At 46.2% G+C, this 21,106-nt stretch overlaps 1 protein-coding gene across 4 annotated transcripts in view; it reads left to right on the top strand.

The window, feature by feature from the left end:
- The window catches only part of LOC139277334 (host cell factor 1-like), a 122,558-nt gene that overhangs the window by 62,652 nt on the left and 38,800 nt on the right, over positions 1-21,106 (top strand). For 3 of the 4 annotated variants that reach the window (XM_070895660.1, XM_070895662.1, XM_070895663.1), the window contains 6 exons: positions 4,889-5,025; positions 5,735-5,882; positions 9,338-9,546; positions 11,622-11,880; positions 17,707-17,867; positions 20,418-20,841. In XM_070895660.1, the coding sequence (XP_070751761.1) occupies positions 4,889-5,025; positions 5,735-5,882; positions 9,338-9,546; positions 11,622-11,880; positions 17,707-17,867; positions 20,418-20,841 (1,338 nt within the window). The remainder of the gene's footprint in view (positions 1-4,888; positions 5,026-5,734; positions 5,883-9,337; positions 9,547-11,621; positions 11,881-17,706; positions 17,868-20,417; positions 20,842-21,106) is intronic. The other variant, XM_070895661.1, reaches the window with a different exon arrangement.

Raw genomic sequence — 21,106 nt, 5'->3', positions numbered from 1 at the left:
GGTACGGGTGGAGCTGTGGAATCGGTACGGGTGGAGCTACGGAATACCAAGGGGCAGAAAACGCTAGTGGGAGTTGTGTACAGACCACCAAACAGTAGCAGTAAGGTTGGGGACAGCATTAAACAAGAAATTAGGGATGCATGCAATAAAGGTACAGCAGTTACCATGGGTGACTTTAATCTACATATTGATTGGGCTAAGCAAACTGGTAGCAATACGGTGGAGGAGGATTTCCTGGAGTGTATAAGGGATGGTTTTCTAGACCAATGTGTCAAGGAACCAACTAGGGAGCTGGCCATCCTGGACTGGGTGATGTGTAACGAGAAAGGACTAATTAGCAATCTTGTTGTGCGAGACCCCTTGGAGAAGAGTGACCATAACATGGTAGAATTCTTTATTAAGATGGAGAGTGACACAGTTAATTCAGAAACTAGGGTCCTGAACTTAAGGAAAGGTAACTTCAATGGTTTGAGGTGTGAATTGGCTAGTATACACTGGCAAATGATACTTAAAGGATTGACGATGGATAGGAAATGGCAAACATTTAAAGATCACATGGATGAACTTCAGCAATTTTATTCCTGTCTGGAATAAAAATAAAACGGAGGAGGTGGCTCAACTGTGGCTAACAAGGGAAATTAAGGATAGTGTTAAATCCAAGGAAGAGGCATATAAATTGGCCAGAAAAAGCAACAAACCTGAGGACTGTGAAATTTAGAATTCAGCAGAGGAGGACAAAGGGTTTAATTAAGAGGGGGAAATAGAGTATGAGAAGAAGCTTGCCGGGAACATAAAAACTGACTGCAAAAGCTTCTATAGATATGTGAAGAGAAAAAGATTAGTGAAGACAAACGTAGGTCCCTTGCAGTTGGATTCAGGTGAATTTATAATGGTGAACAAAGAAATGGCAGACCAATTGAACAAATACTTTGGTTCTGTCTTCACGAAGGAAGACACAAATAACCTTCTGGAAGTACTAGGGGACCGAGGATCTAGAGAGAAGGAGGAACTGAAGCATAACCTTATTAGGTGGGAAATTGTTAGGGAAATTGATGGGATTGAAGGCTGATAAATCCCCAGGGCCTGATGGTCTGCATCCCAGAGTACTTAAGGAAGTGGCCCTAGAAATAGTGGATGCATTGGTGATCATTTTCCAACAGTCTATCGATTCTGGATCAGTTCCTATGGACTGGAGGGTAGTTAATGTAACACCACTTTTTAAAAAGGGAGGGAGAGAGAAAGCGGGTAAATTATAGACCGGTTAGCCTGACATCAGTAGTGGGGAAAATGTTGGAATCAATTATTAAGGATGAAAGAGCTCCTTTCGAAAGCAGTGACAGGATCGGTCCAAGTCAACATGGATTTATGAAGGGGAAATTATGCTTGACAAATCTTCTGGAATTTTTTGAGGCTGTAACTAGTAGAGTGGACAGGGGAGAACCAGTGGATGTGGTGTATTTGGACTTTTAAAAGGTTTTTGACAAGGTCCCACACAAGAGATTGGTGTGCAAAATCAAAGCACATGGTATTAGGGGTAATATACTGACGTGGATAGAGAACTGGTTGGCAGACAGGAAGCAGAGAGTCACTATAAACGGATCCTTTTCAGAATGGCAGGCAGTGACTAGTGGAGTGCTGCAGGGCTCAGTGCTGGGACCCCAGCTCTTTACAATATACATCAATGATTTGGATGAAGGAATTGAGTGTAATATCTCCAAATTTGCAGATGACATTAAACTGGGTGGCGGTGTGAGCTGCGAGGGGGACACTAGGAGGCTGCAGGGTAACTTGGACAGGTTAGGTGAGTGGGCAAATGCATGGCAGATGCGGATAAATGTGAGGTTATCTACTTTGGGGGGGGCAAAAACGCGAAGACACAATATTAGCTGAATGGCGGCAGGTTAGGAAAAGGGGAGATGCAACGAGACCTGGGTGTCATGGTACATCAGTCATTGAAGGTTGGCATGCAGGTACAGCAGGTGGCAAATGGCATGTTGGCCTTCATAGCTAGGGGATTTGAGTATAGGAGCAGGGAGGTCTTACTGCAGTTGTTCAGAGCCTTGATGAGGCCTCACCTGGAATATTGTGTTCAGTTCTGGTCTGCTAATCTGAGGAAGGATGTTCTTGCTATTGAGGGAATGCAGCGAAGGTTCACCAGACTGATTCCCGGGATGGCAGGACTGACATGAGGAGAGACTGGATCAACTGGGCCTTTATACATTGGAGTTTAGAAGGATGAGAGGGGATCTCACAGAAACATATAAGATTCTGACAGGACAGGACAGGTTAGATGTGGGTAGAATGTTCCCGATGTTGGGGGAAGTCCAGAACCAGGGGTCACAGTCTTAGGATAAGGGGTAGGCCATTTAGGACTGAGATGAGGAGAAACTTCTTCACTGAGCATTGTTAACCTGTGGAATTCCCTGCCGCAGAGAGTTGTTGATGCCAGTTCATTGGATATATTCAAGAGGGGGTTAGATATGGCCCTTGCAGCTAAGGAGATCAAGGTGTATGGAGAGAAGGCAGGAAAGGGAATGATCAGCCATGATCTTATTGGCCCTTACAGCCATGAATGGTGGTGCAGGCTCAAAGGGCCGAATGGCCTACTCCTGCACCTATTTTCTATGTTTCTATTATTTTGTTCGAGTTGTGTTCCATAGTGGAGATGCCACTTGAGACTTCAAACCCATGATTGTTTCATTTGAGAGGCAGGTGCTGCTGATCTGTATTAACTTGGTGTTTTAATCATCAACACAACTTGTATTTATCATCATCATCATCATAGGCAGTCCCTCGAAACGAGGATAACTTCCTTCCATGCCAAAAAAGGATGAGTTCACAGGTGTTTCAATGAAGGACCTGATATTCCAGGTCCCAAACTACATGTTGAAGGCTGGAAGATGCATGTGCGTGAATTTTTTTTTAACGTGTGATGGCCGTTGCACACCAGCCATCACACTGGCTTGACAGAGCTAGGTCTTGGTCTAGTGGCAAGGGTTAACCAGGACGACTGGAGACCAGCTCCGCTGCGTGAATTGGAAGCATTGAGGGGCTGGCAGCCAATATCTAGCAATGGGCACAGTGACGGGTGAGCGGGACATGGTGCAGGTTATGGTACTACAGCGCTGAGGGAGCACCTTCACCACACGGGACTGTATTTATATAGCGCCTTAACCGTTATGAAACGTCCTTAGATGCTTCACAGGAATATTATGTAAAACAAATTTGACACCGAGCTGCATAAGTAGAAATTAGCGCAGGCAAAGAGGTATGTTTTAAGGAACGTCTTTAAGGAGGAAAGAGATGTGGAGCGGTTTAGACATGGAGTTCCAGAGCTTGGGGCCTAGGCAGCAGAAGGGATAGCCATCAATGATTGCGAGATTATCATCAGGGATGTCCAAGAGAGCATAAGAAAGTGCAGATATCTTGGGTGGGGGTGGGAGTGAGGAGATTAGAGATAGGGAGGGGCGAGGCCATGGAGGGATTTGAAAATGAGGATAAGAATTTTGAAATCAAGGCGCTGTTTAACCGGAAGCCAATGGAGGTCAGTGAGCACAGGCGTGATGGGTGAGCGGGACTTGGTGCGAGTTAGGACATGGGCTGCCGAGTTTTCGATCACTTCTAGTTAACTTAGGGTAGAATTTGGGAGGCCAGCCAGTTGTGCGCTGGAATAGTCAAGTCTAGAGGTTACAAAGGCATGGATGAGGGTTTCAGCAGCAAATGGGCAGAGGCAGAGACGGCGATATTATGGAGGTGGAGATAAGCAGTCTTAGTTATGCTGTGGATATTAGAACGGTTGTGTGTCTGTCAACCCAGGTGAAGGATGGCACGGGGCCAACTCGATGATCGAGTAGAATAGGAGAGAAGAAGCAAGAAGCGTGCTCAGCTGTGGTTCTCATCACAGGTGCTTCAGCTGCTGAACAGCACTGCCTCCCAGTTCTCCCACCTGAAAGATGGGAACTTTGGTGAAATATGGGAGTTTACTGTGATAACCATGACACTGTTCCCCATCTGTGAGCCAAATCCTTCATGAGGAGGAAGTCAGTTTTGTGCAGTAAGAACAATGGAAATGGGCAGGAAGGAAATTTTAGAGAAAAAGCACCGTATTGGCTTGATTGTTGCTTTCAAAGGGCTAGAGAATGTTCCCTTTAAGTTGCACGGCAGCGCAGCACTCGATGTCCTGTGCAGCCGGTGAACCGGCTTTGAAATATAAAAACTGTGCATGTGCAGAATTTTGAATGGGCTAAGTGAGCCAAAAAAAAAATTAGAGGGAACATTGCCTGGAGGATAAGCCATTGTAGGGCATGTCTTTTCAGTTTAGGCCATTTTACTCTGTTTAAGGTTCCAATTTAGGCAGATGATATCAGTTCCTCTCTTTATTTTATGGGTTAAAACAATTAACTTGCTTCTTTGCTCTAACATTGGATAAGTTCTTCTACCAGTTGTCCTGTAGTGCAATAGATATTCGTGTCTGAGACCCTGTCTGTCCTCAGGTGGACGTAAAAGAACCTGTGGCGCTATTTGAAGAAGAGCAGGGGAGTTCTCCCCGCTATCCTGGACCAATATTTATCCCTCAAACAACATCACTAAAACAGATTATCCGGTTATTATCACATTGCTGTTTGTGGGATCTTGCTTTGTGGAAATTGGCTGCTGCGTTTCCTACATTATAACAGTGACCAGACTTTTTAAAAGTACTTCATTGGCTGTGAAACGCTTTGGGATGTCCCGAGGTTGTGAACGGTGCTATGGAAATGCAAGTCTATCTATTCATCTACCAGATGAGCCAAGACAAATCCAATTGTCATGTAATACAATAGAAATTCATGTCCGTGAGAAGTGTGAGTGATCTCGCATTTCACCATGTATTCCATCCCTACTGTTTCAGGTGTTGCTGGGAGCGCTGGTATGAAATCACCGATTACCATCATCACCACAAAAGTAATGACGTCAGGAACTGGAACACCGACAAAATTCATCACTGCTATGCCCAAACTGCAGACCGGCCAACAGGGACTCACCCAGGTTAGTGCAGGATACATACAGTCTGTTGTCAATAATTTGTTGTTGTTTATATTTAAATTTCCTTCCTATCCTCCCTTCCCCCTCAACAAAAAACATATAGTAAAATGGATAACAATCACGAGCGAATTGTTGGGCCAGGCACTTTAAATATTCTGTAAGCATGGTTTTATGTCAAGAAACCCAAATGAAGGCTGTAGTGCAGAACTTGGCCTAGGTAGGAGAATATTCTAATTACTGGAGGGCACTGGGAGAAATCCTTATTAAGAATTCGAGGGAGCCGAAGAAAACTAGCCAGGGGTCAAGAAAAGTCCTGTGCACTGAAACACCGCACTGTTGCGGCAATGAGGATGTTGGTGGGAGATATCTGGGTTGGAAGGTTTCTTGAATGCAAGTATCCAGAAGATCGGAAATTGTATCTGATCTCGTTCGCTCTGACAGTCAGCTGTTGATGTGCTTTCAAGTGCTGCAGAGATTATGCATCGAGCACATTCCACAGGAAAACTTCTCGCTCTCTCTCGCCTGGGGGGTAGATATCAGCACTAAATGGCTGGCACAAAGGGACCTGCTTCAATCCAAAACAGGCTTCACTATTGTTTTAACTGTCTTGCATATGGAAACTGGTTTAATGTTTGAATTGCATTTGCTCTTGTCTGCTTACCAAATTAAGCAATATTTTTTTTAAATATCTCTTTCTCTTGCCTCCCCCAAGGTATTGCTGAAAGGTGCTGCAGGACAGCCTGGCACTATCCTGCGAACAATCTCTGGGACACCGGTGAGTGGAGTCAGGCTGATTACCCCAGTGACCGTATCTGCTGCCAAACCAGCACTCACAACTTTGGTAGTGAAAGGGACCACAGGTACATACTTGATGCCATGTGTGCATAGTTCTTGTTAAGCTGTCTACTGATACCATCTACTTAATTGATTCATGTAATGCTTCTTAAATATTTTGAAACATTCCAAAAAGTTTCAGAAATATGTACAACAAGCAGTGGTGGGACGAGGGTTGGGGAAGTGAGCAATGGCAAAGAGATAGGTTTTAAGCCTTTTCAAAGACAGGAGAGAGTGGCAGGGTGAAGGGGTTTAAGGAGAGCACTATGAAGTGGGGCCCAGACTGCAGAGGGTCTGTGACAGAAGGAAGAACGGAGAGGGGGCTAGAGTTGGAGGTGTGGAGGATGCACTGGCATTTGGAACTGAAGGAGGTTGTAAAGGTAGGGAGGGTGAGGCTGTGTAGGGAATTATGAATGAGTTCAAGGATTATGAATTTGATGCAGTGGCAAAAATGGGGTTGATAAGGGTCTGAGATATAGTGTGTCATAAGATATAGGTGTCAATTTTTGATGATTTGTAGTTAATGCAGGGTGGGACTCAGGAAAACGAAGGAGTCAAGCCTGGAGTTGATTAAGACCTGGCTGAGTGTTTGAGTGGAGGTGAGTTATATGATGTTGCAGAGGTAAAAGCAAACTGTGTTGGTGGTGACTTGGCTGAGATTGCCAATCTCGGTGCTTTTGGACAGATAGGAGTGGACCCAAGTGATGGCAATACTTCAGAGGAATGACAATGGAGGCATATTCTCTCGGGTTTAGAAGAATGAGAGGTGATCTCATTAAAACATACAAAATTCTTACAAGGTAGATGCAGGAATGATGTTTCTTCTGGCTGGGGAGTCTAGAACCAGGGGTCACAGTCTCAGAATAAGGGGTCGGCTATTTAGGACTGAGATGAGGAGAAACTTACTCTTTGGAATTCTCTATCCCAGAGGGCTGTGGAGGCTCAGTCTTGTATTCAAGACACGGATCGCTAGATTTTTGAATATTAAAGGAATCCAGGAATATGAGAACAATGCAGGAAAGTGAAATTAAGGAAAAAGATCAGCCATGAGCAGAGCAGGCTCGAGGGACCAAATGGCCTACTCCTGCTCCTAATTCTTATGTTCTTATAAGTTCTTATATGGAGTGATTGACTGTGTTAAATGCCACAGAAGTTGAAGAGGGCATGGATGGGTAAGGTACCACAATCCTGCTGAAAGGATGGCATTTGTGACCTTGACCCAGACAGTCTTAGTACTTTGAGAAGAGCACGAAGCATTCTGGAAGGATGTGGCGGAAGGGCGTGGCACTGGGTAGCGACAAAGCGTTCAGGATCTGCAAGCGAATGTAGGTTGGACATATGGTAAAGGACAAACTAGTCAAGGATGTGTATTTTTGAGTGGGGGAAGGGATTGACTAAAGGAAGGCATAGACTGTCAGCAAGCATTGGGCTGAAGGGAGGTGGTTATCTGGTGCAGTGTTGGGATGGGAGAGGATTGAGGGTGGGTCTTGTGGGGGAGAGGAGTTCGCCAACTGGAGAATCATGTTTTTCGAGATTAAAAAATCCATTAGCTCCATAGATTTAAAGTTGGAGATGTGGATGGCTGGGAGTACATGAAGCTGGTCAGAGAAGGTAGTTTGTCATTGAGGGGAGAAATTTGGGTTATCCTTGTTTTACAGAATAATCCTGCAATAGTGGGAAGATTTGGCCATACTTGAGATGACCCAGTCAGATGGTGAATAGCAGGCCAGCAGATGCACTCGAGCCTGTAGCCTCTGACTGAAGAGTGTGGAAATGAAAATTTTGCCAAGGAAAATGGGCTGGAAGACACAGGGACATTGAAAGCAGAGGTAAGGGAATTGTTGAGCAGATCAAGGGCGATGGCAGGTGGAGGGCCAGAGGAGAGAAGGCTGGCGGTAGTCTTTTTCCATGATGGAAGCCGGCAGCTAGACGTGGATTTTGAGTGAGACAAAGGAAGTTGGTTGGAGGCAGAAACGTCCGAGCTGACTAGGTTTCATATGACGAGTTTGAGGGCATGGTTGGTGGAGATGATATGCAAGGTGATGCTGAATGAGGACAGGAGACATGGGGTGGGGCTAGAGAAATTTAGGTGAAGGATGAAATCAGCAAGCATGAAGAATTGTTGAGCACAGAAGCTAAGGAGGGAGGGGATTTCATTGAGGAAGCAACTGTGAGGGGCGATAGGCAAGGAGGGTAGGACAGTGGAAGGAAAGATGCCAAAGGAGGAAGGGTACAAGTTGAGGTGGGACCCGGCTAAAGGCCACATCATTGCTGTGGTGTTTTGGTGGGACAACAGCTAAGCAGGGCTACATCAATGAAAGGAGGGCGAGGAAGTCACTGAGCTAAATGCCAGTAAGGATGTCTCATCTAGGATGATGAGAATCTTGCTCACAAGGGAGGGGACATTTTGATGCACAATATGGATTGGATGGGTAGCAGGAGACCCACAAAGATGGTCACTCAATGGACACATACTGCATTCAGTACCACACTGTCCCATAAAGCTCGAGAAGGTCTCTAGGTTGTTCTGCCATTCTCTACTGAATTAGGTCATCGCGGTCAGGGTGGCACTGCCATTGACTCTGGTGCTCGTGGCCTCAGGATTGGAGACGAGCAAGAGTTTGTGCTTGTGATCAATGTACAGTCACCGCCCCATCCCCTCCTGTTGTTAAGTGCATGTGTTTGTGCTGGCATTGGATGAAATGTATAAGATTCTGAGGGGGCTGGACAGGGTTGATGCAGAGAGGATGTTTCCCCTTGTGGGGGAATCTAGAACTAGGGGGCATAATTTCAGAATAAGGGGTCGCCCATTTAAAACGGAGATGAGGAGAAATTTTTTCTGAGGGTTGTGAATCTTTGGAATTCTCTACCCCACAGAGCTGAGGAGGCTGGGTCTTTGAATATATTTAAGGCAGAGATAGACAGATTTTTCAACGATAAGGGAGTCCGGAGTTATGGGGAACGGATAGGGTAGTGGATTGAGGCCAAGATCAGCTATGATATTGAATGGCAGAGCAGGCTCGATGGGCCAGATGGTCGTCTCCTGCTTCTATTTCTTATGTTCTTATGGGATTCGGCACGGTTGTGATGCTTTCCACAGAGAAATAACCACTTAGTACTTGTATGTATGCTTACTCCTGAACAATGGCTACTTGGGAGTAGTAGTGGAAAGCTGCTGGCGGACGCAGAAGTCGGAGGGAGGGCCCCGGGTCACTCCTGGAGGCTCAAAGCATGGACTATTCTGTCGCCTGGCCACATGCTTCTGCTTCAGGTGTCAAGTCAGGTGGACAAAGAATACAGAATGGAAACACACAAACATAAAGTGGAGACTTGGAAATTTGAGCAAATGTCTACTAATGTTTCTCAAACTAAAAGTCTCGTGGAATAATTTGGTTCAAATGTATTTTTTGTCTTTGGCATTTGGAATTAATTGTAAGCTGTGTTTCAATGTTTCTTACTGACTTTGTTTTTAAATTGTTAGGTGCAAGCACATTGGGGACGTTAGCGGGTACAATGGGCACAACGCTTGCAGGAGTGTCCACTGTTTCACCCACGCTCAACACGCCCATTGCCACCCTTGGCCCCATCACCAACCTTGCCGGACAGGTAATCAACGCATCCCCCAACACCACTCACAAACTCGCCACTGTAACTGGAACCACTTCCACAGCTCCCATCATCACCGTTCAGGTAGGAACCCAATTGGAGCAAGACTTTATCCCCCACCTAATCAACCACATAGTATCCCCAAAGATATGGAAAGCCTCAGTCCTTGAAAATTGTTGATGATTTTAAAATGAATCCTTATTTCATTTCAATGGAAAAGTTGAGTGTAGCAAGGTTGATGGAAGTGATGGAAGCCCGGCAAAGAGAACTTTTATGGTATTTGATGTGCTAGGACAGACGGACATTACATCACGGACTGATGCAGTACACCTCTGCAGATACCAGAACGTGTGAAGTACACTGATCACCAACCATCAGAGCAAATAAGGTGCACAAAAGTTGCTTTTATATTGATCTAGTTTTAATTTGGATTCCACGAGTCAGGTGCTGGTGTTTGCAGGCGCATGAGAACACCGCCTTCTCCATGTTCTCCTCCAAGTCACACACCATCCTGACTTGGAAATATGTCGCCATTTCTTCAACGTCACTGGGTTAAAATCCTGGAACTCCCTGCCCAACAGCACTGTGGGAGCACCTTCACCACATAGACTGCAGCAGTTCATGAAGCTAGCTCATCACCACCATCTCGAGGGCAATTAGAGATGAGCAATAAATGCTGGCATTGCCAGTGACACCCACATCTACTGAACAAATAATGTTTCTAAAGCCAACGGCATATTCGTAGGCTCGTTTAAAATAAAAAATAACGATAGCCTAGAAATTTGACTTGCAAGTGCCTGTTTTCTGGGTGCTAAGAGGCCTCGTAAACGGGCAGAAAGTGCGCGCTCATTACAAGCCGGGAGTGCGTCTCCCACCATATTGGTAAAGGTATAAATTTAAAAAATCGGCATGCAGAGTGCCCGTGCCTGAAACAGGCATTGAGCCCCTTATTGCATATGCCTGTTTGAAGAATCTACAACATTGGTTTGTCCTGAGGCAGCGTTGGCTACGCTCAGAAAAATCAGGTCTTAAAAGGACCACCTGTTGGGCCCCAGCCAACAAGGTACGGTTGTAAAATACAGTTGCCTGAATGCGGAGCTGGGAGTTGCTTTCAGCAGCTTACCAGCTAGATGGAAATAAGGCCCAATATCAGATACGCCTCGAGTCTTGCCATTCAGGAACAAGCATTGGTTCCTTGTGCCCATATATGGGCATGCCTGAATTTCTAGGTCTATGAATCCCCTGCCAGGCCAAGGGAAACCAGGTTTAGTCGTGTCGGTGCCAGGAGGGGTTTTACGGATGGTTCTTTCCCAGAATCTGCATTAAAAAAGCGGCCAAAATAGAGCCCACCAGTTAGTGATATAATACAATGCTCTACATCTTTTTGTTCTTCAATTTCCAATGTCTCTCCCGTATCCTTCCCCCTCCCCCAACCCCTTAAGGCATTGACATTTTGCACGAATTAGTCAAACAAATGCCTGGCCACCCTTCCTTTGACTGTCAGCTGTGACTTAGTTAGTAGCACTCTACTCCGAGCTACGTCATGGCAGGCAAGCCCCAGAAGGGCAGAAAGAACACTTCAAGGACACCCTCAAAGCCACCTTGAAAAAATGTAACATCCCCACCAACTCTTGGGATTCCTGGCCCAAGACCACTCAAAGTGGAGGAGAAGCATCCGAGAAGGTACCGAACACTTCGAGTCTCTTCGCCGGGAGCATGCAGAACCCAAGTGTTGACAGCAGAAGGAGGGCACGACAACCCAAGCAACCCACCCCTTCAATCACCGTCTGCCCCACCTGTGACCGAGATTATAGATCCTACATTGGTCTCATTAGTCCCCTCAGAACTCATTTTAGTGTGGAAACAAGTCATCCTCGACTCTGGGGGACTGCCTACCCGCAACTGAGTGTAGTTGGCTCAGCCCAGACCAGACGTTTTATCTTTCATACCATAGTTTGCCTTGTATTTACCCACTGATCCATCGCATACTGATCCATCGGTGGGTGTTTTCCAAAAACTCCAGTCTTCTCAAGCCCATTGCTTGTACTTTGTCACTGTGCACCCTTCCATTAATGGTTTGAATGGGTGAAGTACAATAACCTGTTGACATGGTCCCTCCTGTTTGCCATCTCTGACCTGTGTCCGTGAATTCCTTTCAGCCTGTGTCCGAGCCGAATCGGGTCACGATCGTCGCCTCCCCCAGTGGCATGGTGACGCAGCAAGCACAACAGCTGATGAATTCTGGGTCAGCTTTGGTTGCAACTTCTCGGGTCCCCACCATGTCTTCTGGCACTCAGACCCAGCAGATAGAGTTGATAGAAGTGCCAGTGCGGTGTTCAAATCCTCCCCACGAGACGTCAGAAACCAACACCACCAACACGTCTACAACCACCACAGCAAACATTGCAGCCCACCAGGGTAAGTGCACAGTGGGAATCGGGACATTGGGGATAGTTTGGTTTACTGATTTACTCATTGTTGTTTTTGTTAATGGCACCAAGTAGCTATCTTGTCTATCTAATCATAGTCAGAGAATCACCTGCAATGGTTCTCTTCCCACTCCCGCATCGTTATCTCTGTTGTCCCCCAAGGATCTATCCTTGGGACACTCCTATTTCTCATCTACATGTTGCCCCTTGGCGACATCATCCGGAAACACAATGTCAGTTTTCACATGTACACTGACGACGCCCAGCTCTATCTCGCCACCACTTTTTTTGACCCCTCTTTAAATTATCAGAATGCTTGTCTAACAATACGTACTGGATGAGCAGAAATTTCCTCCAACTAAATATTGGCAAGACCGCAGCCATTTGCCTTCGGTCCCCGCCAAAAGCTCTGTTCCCTAGCCAACGACTCTATCATTCTCCCTGGAAACTGTCTGAGGCTGAACCAGACTGTTCGCAACCTTGGTGTCATATTTGACCCCGAGATGAGCTTCCGAATACACATCCACACCATTACCAAGACTGCATATTTATACCTCCGTAACATCTCCTATCTCCGTCCCTGCCTCCGTTCATCTGCTGTTGAAACCCTCATCCATGCCTCTGTTACCTCTAGACTCGACCACTCTAACGCACTCCTGGCTCACCTCCCATGTTCTACCCTCCGTAAACTTGGTCATCCAAAACTCTGCTGCCCATGTCCTAACTCGCACCAAATCTCATTCACCAATTAGCCCCTGTGCTCGCTGAGCTACTTTGGCTCCCGATTAATCAACACCACAATTTTCAAAATTCTTCCATGGCCTCGCCCCTCCCTATCTCTAATCTCCTCCAGCCAAACAACTCTCCGCGGTATCTGCACTCCTCAATTCTGGCCTCTTGAGCATCCCTGATTGTAATTGCTCAACCATTGGTGGCTGTACCTTCAACTGCCTTGGTTCTAAGCTCATTAAATCCCTACCTAAATCTCTCCGCCTTTCTAGCTCTCTTTTTTTCCTTTTAAGGCGCTCCTTAAAACCTACCTCTTTGATCAAATTTTGTTTGACATCACTCCTGTGAAGCACCTTGGGACGTTTTGCTAAGTTAAAGGTGCTATATATTGGTAAAATTCTTCATTAAGATAGAGAGTGACACAGTTAATTCAGAGACTAGGGTCCTGAACTTAAGGAAAGATAACTTTGATGGTATGAGACGTGAATTGGCTAGAATAGACTGGCGAGTGATACTTAACGGGTTGAGTAGGCAATGGCAAACATTTAAAGATCACATGGATGAACTTCAACAATTGTACATCCCTGTCTGGAGTAAAAATAAAACGGGGGAAGGTGGCTCAACCGTGGCTAACAAGGAAAATTAAGGATAGTGTTAAATCCAAAGAAGAGGCATATATAAATTGGCTTGAAAAAGCAGCAAACCTGAGGACTGGGAGAATTTTATAATTCAGCAGAGGAGGACAAAGGGTTTAATTAGGAGGGGGAAAATAGCGTATGAGAGGAAGCTTGCTGGCAACATCATAACTGACTGCAAAAGCTGCTATAGATATGTGAAGAGAACAAGATTAATGAAGACAAATCCCTTGGAGTCAGATTCAGGTGAATTTATAATGGGAAACAAAGAAATGGCAGACCAGCTGAACAAATACTTTGGTTCTGTCTTCACGAAGGAAGACACAAATAACCTTCCGGAAATACTAGGGGACCGAGGGTCGAGTGAAAAGGAGGAACTGAAGGAAATCCTTATTAGGCGGGAAATTGATGGGATAAATCCTCGGGTCCTGATGGTCTGCATCCAAGAGTACTTAAGGAAGTGGCCCTAGAAATAGTGGATGCATTGGTGATCATTTTCCAACAGTCTATTGACTCTGGATCAGTTCCTCTGGAATGGAGGGTAGCTAATGTAACACCACTTTTTAAGAAAAGAGGGAGAGACAAAATGGGTAATTATAGACCGGTTAGCCTGACATCAGTAGTGGGGAAAATGTTGGAATCAGTTATTAAAGATGAAATAACAGCGCATTTGGAAAGCAGTGACGGGATCGGTCCAAGTCAGCATGGATTTATGAAAGGGAAATCATGCTTGACAAATCTTCTAGAATTTTTTGAGGATGTAACTAGTAGAGTGGACAAGGGAGAACCAGTGGATGTGGTGTATTTGGACTTTCAAAAGGCTTTTGACAAGGTCCCACACAAGAGATTGGTGTATAAAATTAAAGCACATGGCATTGGAGGTAATATATTGATGTGGATAGAGAACTGGTTGGCAGACAGGAAGCAGAGAGTTGGGATAAACGGGTCCTTTTCAGAATGGCAGGCAGTGACTAGCGGGGTGCCGCAGGGCTCAGTGTTGGGACCCCAGCTATTTACAATATACATTAATGATTTAGATGAAGGAATTGAGTGTAATATCTCCAAGTTTGCAGGTGACACTAAGCTGGGTGGCGGTGTGAGCTGTGAGAAGGACGCTAAGAGGCTGCAGGGGGACTTGGACAGGTTAGGTGAGTGGGCAAACGCATGGCAGATGCAGTATAATGTGGATAAATGTGAGGTTATCCACTTTGGTGGCAAAAACACGAAGACAGAATACTATCTGAATGGCGGCAGATTAGGAAAAGGGGAGATGCAACGAGACCTGGGTGTCATGGTTCATCAGTCATTGAAAGTTGGCATGCAGGCACAGCAGGCGGTGAAGAAGGCAAATGGTATGTTGGCCTTCATAGCTCGAAGATTTGAGTATAGGAGCAGGGAGGTCTTACTGCAGTTGTACAGGGCCTTAGTGAGGCCTCACCTGGAATATTGTGTTCCGTTTTAGTCTCCTAATCTGAGGAAGGACATTCTTGCTATTGAGGGAGTGCAGCAAAGGTTCACCAGACTGATTCCCGGGATGGCAGGACTGACGTGAGGAGAGACTGGATCGACTGGACTTGTATTCACTGGAGTTTAGAAGGATGAGAGGGAATCTCATAGACACTTATAAAATTTTGACGGGACTGGACAGGTTAGATGCAGGAAGAATGTTCCTGATGATGGGGGAAGTCCAGAACCAGGGGACATAGTCTAAGGATAAGGGGTAAGCCATTAGGACTGAGATGAGGAGAAACTTCTTCACTCAGAGTTGTTAACCTGTGGAATTCCCTACTGCAGAGAGTTGTTGATGCCAGTTCATTGGTCCCTTGGAAGATGAGAAGAGGAATTTACTAATGGGAAATGTGGAAATGGCTGAGACCTTAAACACTTATTTTGCTTCGGTGTTCACAGTGGAAGACACAAAAACCATGCAAAAATTGCTGGTCACAGGAATGTGGGAAGGGAGGACCTTGAGACAATCACTATCACTAGGGGGTCGTGCTGGACAGGCTAATGGGACTCAAGGTAGACAAGTCCCCTGGTCCTGATGAAATGCATCCCAGGGTATTAAAAGAGATGGCGGAAGTTATAGCAGATGCATTCGTTATAATCTACCAAAATTCTCTGGACTCTGGGGAGGTACCATCGGATTGGAAAGCAGCTAATGTAACGCCTCTGTTTATAAAAAAAAAAAGGGGGGCAGACAAAAGGCAGGTAACTATAGGCCGGTTAGTTTAACATCTGTAGTGGGGAAAATGCTTGAAGCTATCATTAAGGAAGAAATAGTGGGACATCTAGATGGGAATAGTGCAATCAAGCAGACGCAACATGGATTCATGAAGGGGAAATCATGTTTAACTAATTTACTGGAATTCTTTGAGGATATAACGAGCATGGTGGATAGAGGTGTACCGATGGATGTGGTGTATTTAGATTTCCAAAAGGCATTCGATAAGGTGCCACACAAAAGGTTACTGCAGAAGATAAAGGTACGCGGAGTCAGAGGAAATGTATCAGCATGGATCGAGAATTGGCTGGCTAACAGAAAGCAGAGAGTCGGGATAAATGGGTCCTTTTCGGGTTGGAAATCGGTTGTTAGTGGTGTGCCACAGGGATCGGTGCTGGGACCACAACTGTTTACAATATACATAGATGACCTGGAAGAGAGGACAGAGTGTAGTGTAACAAAATTTGCAGATGACACAAGATTAGTGGGAAAGCAGGTTGTGTAGAGGACAGAGAGAGGCTGCAAAGAGATTAAGATAGGTTAAGCGAATGGGTTAAGGTTTGGCAGATGGAATACAATGTCAGAAAATGTGAGGTCATCCACCTTGGGGGGAGGGGGGGGAAAAAAACAGTAAAAGGGAATATTATTTGAATGGGGAGAAATTACAACATGCTGCGGTGCAGAGGGACCTGGAGGTCCTTGTGCATGAATCCCAAAAAGTTAATTTGCAGGTGTAGCAGGTAATCAGAAAGGCGAATGGAATGTTGGCCTTCATTGCGAGAGGGATGGAGTTCAAAAGCAGGGATGTCCTGCTGCAACTGTACAGGGTATTGGTGAGGCCGCACCTGGAGTACTGCGTGCAGTTTTGATCACCTTACTTAAGGAAGGATATACTAGCTTTGGAGGGGGTACAGAGACGATTCACTCGGCTGATTCCGGAGATGAGGGGGTTACCCTATGATGATAGATTGAGTAGACTGGGTCTTTACTCGTTGGAGTTCAGAAGGATGAGGGGTGATCATATAGAAACATTTAAAATAATGAAAGGGATAGACAAGATAGAGGCAGAGAGGTTGTTTCCACTAGTCGGGGAGACTAGAACTAGGGAGCACAGCCTCAAAATACGGGGGAGCCAATTTAAAACCGAGTTGAGAAGGAATTTCTTCTCCCAGAGGGTTGTGAATCTGTGGAATTCTCTGCCCAAGGAAGCAGTTGAGGCTAGCTCATTGAATGTATTCAAATCACAGATAGATAGATTTTTAACCAATAAGGGAATTAATGGTTCCGGGGAGCGGGCGGGTAAGTGGAGCTGAGTCCACGGCCAGATCAGCCATGATCTTGTTGAATGGCGGAGCAGGCTCGAGGGGCTAGATGGCCTACCCCTGTTCCTATTCTTATGTTCTTATATTCAAGAGGGAGTTGGATATGGCCCTTACGGCTAAAGGGATCAAGGGGTATGGAGAGAAAGCAAGAAAGGGAATGATCAGCCATGATCTTATTGAATGGTGGTGCAGGCTCGAAGGGCCGAATGGCCTACTCCTGCATCTATTTTCTATGTTTTTATATAAATATAAGTTGCTATTTTATCATGCAACTAACTTTTAATACAATTTTTCTTTTGCTTTCTGTCATCTCCTCTCCTTCTGCTCTGTCATTCGTCTCTTTACACCCCCCCCCCCCCCCCCCAAGATTGCTGGGTTAGGTTCCCTAGCACCAGCAGCTAGTTTGGAACTTGCTCTCCTTCCACCCCACTCCCCACCTGTTCTAAAAAGCTATCAATGATGGTGGGGGTGGGGGTCAATCGAAAATTTAAAAACTGAGATTGATAGCTTTTTGTTGGGCAATGGCATTGAGTTATGGAACCGAGGCGGATGGATGGAGTCAAGATCCAGATCGGCTATGATCTAATTGAATAGCTGAACAGGCTCGAGGGGCTCAATGGCCTCCGCCAAGTGGTCATTCATCGTACACCAGCTTTTAATGGTGTGTTGTCAAGATATGTAACTCTGGAGATGAATTATTCATCGTACACCAGCTTTTAATGGTGTGTTGTCAAGATATGTAACTGTGGAGATGAATTTATCACACAGGAAGGTTACTAATGAAGTGTGTTTTTTTTTCAATAGTGTATTGGTACCCATATGCTAAGTAGGTCTTTCAATATTGAAGCAATAGCTTAACCTAATTTTCTATTTTTTATTTTTTTTTCACCCTCCAAACTCTGCAGTCCAGCCTCCTGCAGTGAACAGTCAGGGTATCCCTGAAAGTGTGCATGGTGAAACAGCAACTGCGGCAACGACCAACACTGCAACCACTGCATCGACAGCACAGAGTGGGGCAGTTACCATGGTGACGCAATCCACACCTGCACCTGGGCCCTCCACACAGGTAAGGCGAAGAGCTACACAGGGCTATGGCGCTGGTACGGGCAGGCGGGCTTGAACCCAGGTGTGAGTGCTTGCTCACTAATTTGGTAATGGGGAGTTTCTAGATCATTTTCTTTGGCACGCCAGTGTCTTCCTTGGGGAATGCTGCATTGTCAGAGGAGCCATCCTTCAGGTGAGACATTGAAACATGTGGCTGTAAAGATCCCATGGCACTAATCAGAGAGCACGGCATTCCCAAGTTTCCTGGTCAACTTTCCTCCCTCAACTGCCACCACTAAAAAGACTGATTAACAAACACTTATTTCATTGCTTTTTCCGGAATCTTGCTGTCATCATCATCATAGGCAGTGACTCGGACAACAGTGCACAACAGGATGCTGCATTCATCTACTTACAACAACTGGAATAACTTGCATTTATACAGCATCTTTAACATAGAAAAACAATCAAAAACACTTAACAGAAGTGTAATCAGACAAAAATGGGTGGTGGGTAAAAGGAAGGGTGACTCAAAGTTTGGTGAGAGAGACCTTGAATGAGGAGGAGGAGGTGGAGAGGTATAGGACAGGAATTCTAGAGCGTAGGCTCTGGGCAGCTGAAGATATGGCCGCCAGTGGTGGGGCAAAAGGAGTGGGGGGTGATGCGCAAGAGGACTGTTGCAGGAATGCAGAGATCTCAGAATTGTAGGGCTAAAGTTGGTTGCGGAGGTTGAGAGGGACGAGACCATGAAGGGATTTTAAATTTGAAACGTTGGGAGATCGGGAACCAGTGTCTGTCAGCGAGCACGTGGATCCCCAAAGAGAGACTGCATTTTCACCTCCGTAACATTGTGCATCTCAACCCTTGCTTCATCCCCATCTACTGATTAAAAGCAGTCAGCTATGCCATTGCAATCTCCAGACTCAACTAATTCCAATGGTCTCCTGGCAAGCTCACCCCTTCCACCCTCCACAAACTTGAGCTTATCCAAAACTCTGCCTATCCTGCACCGTGTCCGTATCATCCATGGCCATTAGTAGTCTAGTGACCAATTGGTAAGCCATCTTTTGGGTGGCTTCACGTTGACATTTCTGGCAGACTTGGTAATCTGATACCTGAGCCGGGCGGGTCTGGAACTGATGAGCAGCTGACCTAGCTTGTTAATGGGACTTGGAGATGTCGACCTTTTCCAGAGAGCTCGAATTCGTCCCACTCAGTCCAGATAGTCCAGCAGCCGTATACTCTTATGAGTTCTGCTGAAGGGTCATCGACCCGAAACATTAACTCGGTTTCTCTCTACAGATGCTGCCTGACCCGCTGAGATTTCCAGCATTTTCTGGGTTTTTTTTCAGATTCCAGCATCTGCGGTATTTTGCTTTTGTTGCAGCCATATAATCTTCGTGATCCTGGTTGGAGCAGCAGTGGGAAGCTGATCTCTGCTCCCTTTGGTGGGCTGACTAGTTGTAAATGGTTAAACTGCAGCAGTACCCCTGTGCTCACTTGTGGGTCCCTGAGCCTTGGCTTTTGCTAACCTGTATCTACACTCGGTAAATGGGCCATGTCCTTGCAGATCCACATGCACGCACACCTCTCGCCCTTACACACTCTCACCTTTCTCACCATGCAAAGAGTGTTGGAACCTCAGCGTACTTGAATCTTGCGGCTCAAGCTCTCTGTCTGCAACACAGCTGATAATTCTGACCGGTCTCCCCAGTGCCATCACTTAAAGTATTTCACCAATTCTGATTACATGCAAGTTTTTTTTATTGTTAGCGATTGTGGTTTCCTTATTTAGTGAAATTCCAAGAGGATTTCCTCTTTACGGTTTAGCCGAAGAAGGCGCTGGTACTCGCAGTATGCGTTTTGATTTGCTGCTATTAGTGAATTTTGCCTAAACCTCTGGTTACATTTCTGGCTAATATTACTGAAGAGCTGGAGAACAGACACTTGGGATTTCATATGAATTCCTGCTGAGTATTCAGATCGATGATTGACTGTTCTGTGCAATTCTTGGAGTTGAAACTAGCTGGTGCTGCGGCTTAATTACTACAACTTAAATGAAGTCCAAGTCGTTGGTATCGCAATATAGTGATCAGCCGTGGCTCAGTGGGCAGCACACTTGCCTCTGAGTGAGAAGGTTGTGAGTTCAAGTCCCACTCCAGGGACTTGAGCAAATAAATCTAGGTGGACACTCCAGTGCAGTGTTGAGGGAATGCTGCACTATCAGAGTTGCTGCGTTTTGAATGAGACATTAAACCGAGGCCCTGTCTACTCTCAGGTGGACATAAAAGTCCCATGGCACTATTTCAAAGAAGAGCAGGGGAGTTATCCCTGGTGTCCTCACCAATATTTATCCCTCAATCAACATAATAAAAACAGATTATTTGGTCATTGTCACATTGCTGTTTGTGAGCGCAAGTTGGCTGCCGCGTTTCCCACATTACAACAGTGACTACACTCCCAAGTTGTAAAGCGCTTTGAGGTGTCCGGTGGTCGTGAAAGGCGCTAAATAAATGCAAGTTCTTTCTTTAGGACAAATTATTGAACTCCCAAATTATTTTTCTCCCTACAGGCAGCCCGATCAGCTGAAAATAGCGGTGAGCAAGGTTCCGTGTCTACAGCGGGACAGACGGTTGGACAGAGACTGCCTGCCATCTCTTCCAGTACTGCAGCCAATATCAACTTAACTCCTCGAGCGACTCTGGAAGTGGTTCGGCTCCCCGGCGGGCCTACGACAGCGGCGGCGCTTGCGCAGCAACCTCAGCCCAGCGGCAGTCTCCAGCAGGACCAGCTCCTCCCTCCTCGGGAGCTGCTGGCCGACAGCCGGCCCGAGACCCTGGCCGAGCTGGGCCTGTCGCCCGAGGAGCTGGCGGTGGCGGCGGCCGCCGAAGAGGCAGCCCGCTCGGCGGCGCTGGAGGAGGAGGCCAAGAGGGTGGCAGCAGCGGTACAGGTGGCGGCACAAGCAGCTCTGGAGGCTAAAGCGGCAGCGGCTGCAGGTAGGTGCATGGTGCAGGACCGCATTCCCAACCGCGTGGTTACAAGGGACTGCAAGCTAAGCTGGAGGCGCCATCGTCTTATCAACAATATTACATTGGTAGTGTGGGCAGGGTTGAGCATGATTGTCATTACCTCCGCAGGTCTGTAGCCGATCAACAGAGGAACAGGAGGAGGTCATTCAGCCCCTCTGCCCTGCTGCACCACTCGATTAGATCCTGGCTGATCTGTATCTCAACTCTATTGACCCACCTCTGATCCAAATCT

The sequence above is a fragment of the Pristiophorus japonicus genome, chromosome 12 (genome assembly GCF_044704955.1).
Source record: "Pristiophorus japonicus isolate sPriJap1 chromosome 12, sPriJap1.hap1, whole genome shotgun sequence".
NCBI lineage: Eukaryota > Metazoa > Chordata > Chondrichthyes > Pristiophoridae > Pristiophorus > Pristiophorus japonicus.
The sequence above is the reverse complement of the archived record's forward strand: the minus strand, read 5'-3'. Positions and strand labels throughout refer to the sequence as shown.